The following is a 9,715-nucleotide window of genomic DNA, read 5'->3' as shown; positions in this document are numbered from 1 at the left end:
GGAGATGGGACTCCAAACGGGGGGTTCACGTTATCTACGTGAATAACGTTTGTTCGACAACCAAAACCCCACTATCCGCGAAACTTATCCGACAATGTGAATAGCGTCTGTTCGCATCTTTAGGAGTCAGACCCTCGAGAATAGTGTAGACAAACGTGGAAGGACAAGTGTGCTCAAAAGGTTTGGCTCAATATCCTCCGTCCATTAGTTCATAAAAAGCCAGGGTGGTCCTTAGTGCGAGACGGGTGTATTATTACAGCTTGCTGTTCATGGACAACAAAGCATACTAATTATTGCAGGCCATCATCGCTCATTTGTGTAGTGGCTATAAACTCTACTAAAGATTATCCATAATTAAGAATGTCTTTTCTTCTACTTTGACTCCAAATAATATTATAAAAAAAATTGGTTGATGGGTTAATAGTTTGACAGTGCGATTGATGGTTCTACAGTGCGGTTGACTTAGAAGAGCAACTCGGCAGCGAGACGGTTTGGATCAGGTCTCGACGGCATTTGATTCGGAGTATTTGTTCAGCGATGCACATAACTTGAAGCCTAGATTAAACATCTTATTATATTAGCTAAAAGTTTGAGGCCTAAGTATCTCAATATTTAAGGAGTTATTTGTGTTTTGTTTTTCTTGTGTGAGGTTGCAATTTTTATTATTACCATTTAGGAAATACAAATGTTAAGTGATTGGAGACATAATCAAGAGGGTTTTGCCACTGTTGCATGATTGCAACTACTTAAACCACCTTAGTTTGGGACAAATTGGGGCAATTAGCAATAAGCTTATGTGAACAGATAGTTATTTTTTCCTACACAACCATTTTTTAGTTTTTTTAGAAAGTTATATCATGGGAATATGCAATTTTTCACTCTAGTCAAGAGATTTGGTAAAGAACAATGAAAGTTTTTTTTGGTCTTTGCTTTGAAGGATTGCGAAATACTTTTCCACCATAGAAAATCCATTATTCCTGAGCAATTCAAAGACGACATGATTTAAGCTTGACCATATCTGCAAGGAATATGTCATTTTTGTTGTCAATTAAGGAACAAAAATCGTCTATGACTTCTTCAATTGCTCATCGGAAGTTATCAGCAGCCTAATTCGTCGACCTATTCAAGTTTTGCTTTCCTGATTGACTAGTACAGGGATGTGATACATCAGTTTATCCAAAAGCTTATGACTTAATTGGTAATAGCTGATTCACTACGCCGCTGATATCAAGCTAGAGTTCATGCCAGACCATCTTATTGCCCTACTGTGAAGTATAATGAAACTGAATTTCAAATCAACTTTGCTCATTTCAGTCACTATGTAGCTCACATAAAGATGTTTAACAAGAACTTCTGGTCACATAACATGCAATACTCATGTCGTAAAAGAGTGAAGGGGCCAAGAAATCATTTGCATGAACAAAGCATTAACGACTTGATTCATCTAGGAAGGAATGAGGTAGTTGATGAAGGGTTCGGCAGCGGGAGCAAGAGCCTTCAGCTCATCACGCGTTGCTAACTCATTGTCGTCGAATTGGAAGGCAGGAGCACAGGTGACACCAACCAGAGAATAATGCAGCTCAGGATCTCTGGTTGGTGCTTTGTTGAGAACACTTCCATCAGATGATGAGGATTCGACATCCAAGGTCGGGAATGCGCCAAACCATATGTTTGGTGGAACTGTGTACTGTGGCTGGTGGCCAGCTTCTAGGTCCAGTCCAACGATGGTAAGCTTAATGCGGCCATCATCGTATAGCTCAAATACCTGAAGAAGAGTGACAGATTAAAATATCAGCACTTTATGAAGTAGGACAAATACACTTCTGTAAATGCAATCTATATCAATAGATGGAACGCAGTACAAACCGTGAGGGGGTCTCCCATGTAGAAGTGCCAGGTTTCGGCACAAGGGATGCGATGAAGGTGAGCAATACCCCCTGATGGAAGCAAGAAATAAATCGAACTGCTTACGGCCCGATCCACCTTATCTAGAGGTTAAACTTAAGTTAGTTGTTGCATATGCTCATAAGGCAATAAACTAAAACTGCAATCATAAGAGATAAGTGTCTCCTAGAAAGCCTGATGTCAGAATTTGAGTTAGTACTTAGTATTTAATCCACAGGAGAAATTGGATATGCTTACATCAAAGCTTATCTTGGATGAGCAAGACTTAATTGACAGTAAGGTATGTCTGAAATCAGAAAATGACTACGTTTACAAAGAGAGTGACATAATTAAGCAGGAAGCGGTCTCACATGCAACTTATTTGATTGAATGGGTGTCAATGTCTATGGCTGATAACGCAAATGGGCAAAGTAATCCTAGGTGATATCAATAGAACATCTTCTGTGATACACTGATCTTAAACCCTAACAAAACATACAAATCCTTCAATTCCCACTTCAATGAGATGCTTCCATGACAATAAGAATACCAAACAAAGTACTTCATGTGTTCAAAAAGGAACTATAGTATTAGAAAAAAAAAATAGAGGTTACCATAAATTAGGCAAATTTAGACAGTCTAAGTAGCAACTCATACTCACAAGAGATCAAAATCGAAGAAAGCTGAACAGTAATCCACAGCACGGATGATTTTTAAGAATACAATGCCATGATCAAGAAATCACTAACTTTCTCCATAGATTCAGTGAATAGATGGGATGGGGAAAAGCCCTAAATGAGATGATTAGATCAAATTAGATATTAAAGGGACCTATATCAGCAATCAATCCGAAAACCAAAAGATATATACTGTAGAAGATCATTTCTAGCAAAATTTTAGCAGGTAAGAGGAACTCTCAATCACAAATTAATCTTCAAAGCAGTGAACAGGAGGAACCTAATGGATGCTTACAGTGAGGTGGGAGTTGAGACTTAGAGAGAGTGATGGAGTAATCCCTGAAGGTCTCCAAGAAGAATCCTCCATCTGGGTGAGGCTTCAGGTCCAACAGCGCTACGATCTGCGAAGCCTTTTTGGTAGAATCCATCCCAGTGAGAGAGAGAGAGAGTTGGAGAGAAAGAAGAAAATAGTGGTATAACTATATAACTATATAAGTAAAGCCCAATTTAATGGGCATGCTTATAGTTCTTGATTGGTCTGAGACTAAGCTCTAAACTTAATTAGATAGTTTTACTTCTTAGTCTTAAATTTTTAAAGTAAATTTAATTAGATATAAAAAAAAATTAAACTAGTTGAGAAGAGTTTTTAAACTCAAAGCAAACAAGATCTTTAAGGCTGTAGAATGTATTGCTCTCTCTCCTCACTTGGTTCTCCAGTAGGAGATGGTATGCCCTTTGCCTAGATAGTTTTGTCTACTTTAGTTAGGCGTGAGAATTGTGCCAAATGATCATCATTTTATTCCCCCTCTCATTATGTGTGTCAGACTATAATTATTATATTAGTCTTGGATTTAATGAAAATATCTGCCGAGCCTTCGCAAAGCTAAAACATATGCACAAATCCACTTAATCTAGCAATTAAACACAACTTGGAGAAAACCTATCCATAATGGCTACTGTCTCTCCAAGAGGTCCTCTCAACCCTTGCTGATGCTTCAGTGTTTACTCTACCTTATTTTCACTTATTCCTCATGAATGTCAGTGTACTAGCTTAAGCTGCAGACTTTTACTGGAACATGAAGTAACACCTAACCAAAAGTAGAGTGCAAAGTGATTAAATATTGAGATGATTACACTTGGACCATTTTAAGCATTATCTATTTTCACATAGAACCCATTGTTTATATCTCATGAATGTCAATGCAAAGACTTTTATGAGAGCAAGAAGCAATGCCCTAAATAAAAATAGAGTGCAGAAGAGATTAAATATAGGGATGATTATATTTAGACCCTTTGAATTATTGTCTATTTTTCATAAAGACCCTATCATTTATTTCCCCTTAGTTGTCAATATCTATAATGGACTATCTCTAGAGTGACAAGAAAATCAAAAGCTGCTAGGCCGCAACATGCTCATGCATGGCCTGATATCCCAGCAGTATAAGCAACTGAATATTCTCTATATACAAGAGCAAAAGTAAACAAGGGGAAAGAATGAATAGAAAAACTGGAGTACAACTACAAATTCTTGATAAGGTGATAACTTTGAAAGAAAAAAAAAACCATCCAGCATCTCTCTGGCCTTGAAAATGGAAGGGCAATTCGTATTATTCAGAAATCATAATCAATGTCGGTGCTGTTCTGTGATACTGAACGTTTAACTAGTCGTCCTTTCTCATCGTAAATATCTAGGTTCTCGCAGGGTGCAGGGAAAACATAGCCAATGACACGCCCCTCGACAAAGGCGCATTGAAAGATATGCTTCTTCTTGTAGGTTATACCAACAGACATATCCTGGAAACTGACCTCCTTTATGGGTATCACTTCACTCCCCTGAATCCGCACTGGTACTCGTACGCCCTGCCCATGGATCCCTATGAAGGTTATGTTCTTAATGTCTGGGGCAGCCTTCGGATCGAAGCCTTCGTCAGGGTGCTCGTTATAATCAGTCTTCACCACAATTCCAACACGGACATTATCAAAGGTCAGGTTCCGATAGAGGATGTTGTGAACATAGGCCCCTCTTCCAGGGGCAGTCTTGATCCTCACAGCACGTCTTGTCTCCCAAACATGAAGGTTTTCTACAGTAACATTTGAAACTCCACCTGACATCTCACTGCCTATTGATACTCCAGCACTGTGCATCCACAATAACGACTTCAGGAACAATGTTAAGCCACTCAAATAGCTCATTGAATTTGAAACATGGTCGACGAAAAAATAGCTAGAAATGCAAAATTACAGCTCTCAAACCCATCCTGATAAACAAAATTAATTAAGTGACCATCTGTGGAGACTCTCTATTGGCCTGAAAACAGATCTCCTATAATACAGCTATAATATCTAGCTTAATAATTTTTCATAGTACTGAACTGGGATAAACAAATGAGGTCTCATGAGCCCAAGGTAATTCCGTTTTTTATTTTCAAGATATCAGCTGTTAGCATCAATTGATTTCTCAAAGCACTACAGGGGAAAGACAATTTACGAAATGAATGCTCTGGGAAAAAAAGAAGCAACCTATTAACAAAGATTACACAAATTTATGTAGGAATATCTGTAGTTATGAAGTACACAAATTTACGTAGAAATATCTGTAATTATGTAGAGCTAGCTAGTGCAAATTAACAGCTTGATAAAGATTGATTTGGGAAATATTGATACATCTCAATATGGACATATGCACACTGTTAAGGCGAGGGTCTTCTGTTAAAGGGGACAAACTTTAACTTTTATGTTCCCCGGTCAATATTTCATTATTTCAAATTAAATACAAATTGTTACATAAGAAATATTCATTTATCTGAAATTAAACCTGAACATTTCACTTGTCTGGCTGGTTTCAATCCAAACCAACTCTAAGCCCGAATAATTTTGGGTGGGCAAAACTGACCTGACTTTAAAGATATTAGTGTGTCTTCAGCTCAAAATTGAGCAGGCCTAAATATAAAAAACCCAGCCTCACCTATCAGGCTAAGATCTCTCAAACCGACTCCAAAAGACAGAAGAGCAAGATAATCCAAGTATCATGATGAGATGAATGATAGGTCAGAGAGCAAGCATCAAAGAACCTATTATACAGTACAAAATAATATGGCCAGGCTTGAGATAATAGGACTATCACCTATTTTTAAAGTTCTATCACATAAGAGTATTGACAGGCCTAATAATCATATATGCAAGCATATTCAATTTATGGGTCTGGCAAAAGAAAAACTAAAATTTGAGAAGGCCTGCACCTTGCCCAAACAATATGTTTTATACTTCAATAGTTAAAATTTTAATATAATATGCTACATGTCTTGCTGCTCCAATGATAGCATGCCCATTGCTGAATGTCGTTAAGAAACTTGCATGCTTATCCAGATGACATGAAATGCTCAATAAATATCTCACCTCACCACAGAACGAACTGTGACATTGCGGATTAAAATATTGGTAGATGGACGCCCATATGCAATACCATATTGATCCCAACCACTCTTTATTGCTATCCCATCATCACCAACACATATGTAACAATTTTCTATCACCATACCCTCACAAGAATCTGCATCCACAACATGAACAAGTCAGACTTTGAAAGGCTATAAACAAAAGGGATGATGGAAGTATCATGAAACTTTTACAGTTAATCATCATGCTTATGAGAGTAGCAGGATTTTATATTTCTGTGCTTATGATTTTAGTACAAAAATGCAACGAGAAGCTTAGGAAGTAGGATGCAAAAGATAAAAGGGGACGCATCACTCATGTCATGGTAACCTTCGAGAATCAGGTTCACATCTTTTACTATTAGATAAAACTATCCAAGCAAACATGGTGTGCAGAGCTACAGAGAGAACAAACTATAAGGAAGTTCCTAAAAATTAGTTAATCAAATAGTGCAGCTGCATTATCCTATTCTCCATAACATAGGAATGGTCACAGCACCTACGCTGTATAGATACCTGGATCTATTCCATCTGTGTTGGGAGCTCCAGTAACCGGAGCCAAGATGGTCACATTTGAGATGGTCACATTCTTGCAGTCATATGGATGAAGCGTCCAGAATGGAGAATCACGAAGAGTTATGTTGGAAATGATGATATCCTTGGACCACATGAGCTGAACAAGAGGGCCCCTTGTGTAATTGAGTATTTTTTGGCGGTATTTAGTCCACCAAGCTTGACCTTGACCATTTATGGTACCATTATGTCCTGTTGACAAAATCAAGGATAAGATAGCACGACCAATCAATCACCGCAATCTTGTTCATCAATAAAAAGTGAATATCGAGTTAAAAAACCACACAACTTAAAAACAACTGGAACACAAAAACATCTACAAATACAAGGTGATTTAACTAAGGGCATTAAGGGCTATTTAAGACAAATGATACGATTTAACTTAGTTTCCATTCGATTCAAAGAATGTTTGAAATAAACTTCGATGAAGACGACGACAACAACAAACAAGCCTTCAGTCCCAAATAAAACATCTAAGTGACTGGTTAGTGGGGGGGGTCAACAAAGAATTATTCTTGCTACCAACTGGATCAAGTTTTACTCACTTCTAAGAGACTCCAGCAATTTAGGCAAACATATCCCCTGCCTTGTATTTGCTTTCAGGAAACATAAAAAGAATCTGATTCTGGTCTGATTAGAACGAGCTTAGACTTCATTTTAGGTTGACTTGAACCAATGATACTAGAGGCATCGACTGATTGAACCCCTCTTCAAAGAATAGCCTCCCTATTTTGTTTCTTTCTTTTTTTTTCATTTATCCAGAGATTTACTAGTTCCTTACTAAACTATATCTCTAAGCTTGACAAAAATATTCTTTTCAGTAATTTATCATCTAGTTTAATTTGCTTAATGAATTTCTCAGAAGCTCGAACGGTGCATTTTGCCAGTAAAGAAAGAAGCATAAGGAAATAAAAAGGACCAAATGGAAGGATAAGTAAGAAGCTGACCTGTTATAACCACATCCTTCAAATTTTGAGCATGAATAAGACTCCCATATCGAGGCCCCTTATGCTCACGTCCATAACCATAAGATGGCAATGGAGGCAATAATGGCCAATACCTCTCATCCTGTTATAGGGCATGAAATAGTAGTAGTAGTTAAATGCTGTGCATCTTAACAAATACACTAGCAAATAAGGGATCCAAAGGAGTGACTAGAATTGAAACAACCATCATTTCGTAGTAAATTCATGCAGTTTATTAAGAAAAATTGAAATTTCCACCAATGAGGAAATTCAAACCAATAATGAACTGTGCTTCCTTGCTTTGCAATTTCAAACAACATTACTATGTAAATCATTAGACTCTAGGTGTTACTCAGAAAACTAAATTAAATCTTACCAAAAAAATGAAGAAATAAAATAGGAGGGCATTTTGCTTCAGTATATAAACGGATTTTCTTTTCCTTTGTGTTAAATGTAGCCTCAACGTGCCCCACAACTTAATCAATTCATAAATGTGACTAGGTTCCCAATTAGAATAAAGGTATGTTTAGTCAACGATCTCCTTGCTCCTTGCCAATTTTAGAATTGTTGCATCCAGTTGTTCCTCTGCTTACATTACTAGATCTGTATTCTTTCTCCATATTTCAAGATTTCTTCCAGACTTCCTTCTGGTAATATTCTTTGATCTACCAACTTTTAGGTAACATTACTCTGAGCTAGTACTATATACCAAATAGCAGAGTTAGAAAGAAGATTGGTCAAAGATACAAGCCCTAATACTCTCCGAGCATAGTCATGAAAGACATATGGCACTTTCCAATCGTCATAAACCACTTCCCTGTCCTAAAGAGTATTAATAAATGCAAATGAAGATCAGATAAGACTGCATGACGTGAATCGCTATTCAAGCAAAAATTGGCAAATAACCTACCGACGTCCTTGATCACTACTTTTGAAGTGTCTTCACTCTTTCCGGCAAAAAATAATGCGAAAGTCTATAAAGGCCATCGTCTAACTTAAAACTCATTTTTATCTTCACCGGAGGACTTGATTTGGATGGCTGATGCATAATATCATAAAACTGGGAGGAAAATTATCAAAATCCCTGATTATTGGCATATCATTATCAAACAATTCCGCCTAAACTTAAAATGATTCAAAACTTTTCACCTGTATCCCAAGAATCACAGCACCCTCCGCAAGGAAGAGAGTCATATGACTCGTAAGATTGAACGGCGCCGTCAACCAGTTCCCAGGGGGCACGTTGAGCTGCCCGCCGCCCTTCTTCGCAAGCCTGGCTATCGCAGCCACTGCCCTTTCAAACGCCTCTGTGTTCAGCGTCTTCCCATCTCCGACTCCTCCGAAATCCGTCAAATTGTACGCAGCCGCCCTCAGCCTCGGCACCGGCCTCGGGGCCGACGCCGGCCGAAAGATATTAATTACATTTATAGAGCTACTTTGCCATATGAACACCGAGGTGACTCCAACGACCCAGAGAACCGCAAGGAGGGTCTTGTGCGACGAGAAGAACGCACGCAGCCATCTCCTCTGCTGCTGGAAGTAAAACCTACCACCGGAGGAGAAGATCTCAACCATCGGACCGAAGAATTCGAAGTGAACGAATCGAAATCTACTTTATTCTGTAGGGCGAGGCGATTCGGATCGATTGGTGGATCTTGGAAGGAACGACTTGACAGTTACGGAGAGAAGCGGAGAGAGATCGAGATCGGAGGAAGGAGACTAAGGTTTCGAAAGCTACTATTTTGGCCATGGGGGAGAAGGATTGGAGTTTAAAAAAAGGGACGGGACGTGGAGTGAGGCGTAAAGTCGAGGTTGGTCATTGGTGCCTTCGGTGAAGAAGACGATTGTGAATTGACATAAATACCCTCCTCGTAAAGAAGACAACGGTAGTTGCACTAGGATCTAGATCGGACGGCAGGGAGCTTGTCAAGATTGGGACCTCTCTCTCTCTCTCTCTAATGACCTTTTCATTATGCGGTAAAATGTTGGTTGTGAGCTTTAATTATTATCTAATCAACTTGACAAATTAATTAATGGAAGACATGCAATGTATGGACTTTAAAAGAAATGGGGTGTTGATAAGTAGTTGGACTTTCCTTAAACAATTTAGTTCAACGGTTACCAAAATTATAGATGTAACTCCTGAGTATTTATCTAGTATTTGACAAATTAATTAAGTAAA

General features: G+C 38.3%; 2 protein-coding genes across 2 annotated transcripts; both read right to left on the bottom strand.

Annotated features, from left to right (window-relative positions):
- Positions 1 to 1,284: 1,284 nt before the first annotated feature.
- LOC140781571 (uncharacterized) lies at positions 1,285 to 3,331 on the bottom strand. The gene is made up of 3 exons (XM_073127615.1): positions 2,857 to 3,331; positions 1,867 to 1,988; positions 1,285 to 1,765 (listed from the first exon to the last, which is right to left on the bottom strand). Exons 1-3 carry the CDS (start codon positions 2,987 to 2,989, stop codon positions 1,445 to 1,447), a joined length of 576 nt encoding a protein of 191 aa, XP_072983716.1. The 5' UTR covers positions 2,990 to 3,331; the 3' UTR covers positions 1,285 to 1,444.
- A 620-nt stretch (positions 3,332 to 3,951) lies between these two features.
- Positions 3,952 to 9,381, bottom strand: LOC140801889 (probable polygalacturonase). The gene is made up of 5 exons (XM_073157254.1): positions 8,683 to 9,381; positions 7,516 to 7,636; positions 6,512 to 6,760; positions 5,958 to 6,111; positions 3,952 to 4,698 (listed from the first exon to the last, which is right to left on the bottom strand). Exons 1-5 carry the CDS (start codon positions 9,106 to 9,108, stop codon positions 4,173 to 4,175), a joined length of 1,476 nt encoding a protein of 491 aa, XP_073013355.1. The 5' UTR covers positions 9,109 to 9,381; the 3' UTR covers positions 3,952 to 4,172.
- Positions 9,382 to 9,715: the final 334 nt, after the last annotated feature.

The sequence above is a fragment of the Typha latifolia genome, chromosome 1 (genome assembly GCF_019914945.1).
Source record: "Typha latifolia isolate L0001 chromosome 1, TyphaL0001v2, whole genome shotgun sequence".
NCBI lineage: Eukaryota > Viridiplantae > Streptophyta > Magnoliopsida > Poales > Typhaceae > Typha > Typha latifolia.
The sequence above is the reverse complement of the archived record's forward strand: the minus strand, read 5'-3'. Positions and strand labels throughout refer to the sequence as shown.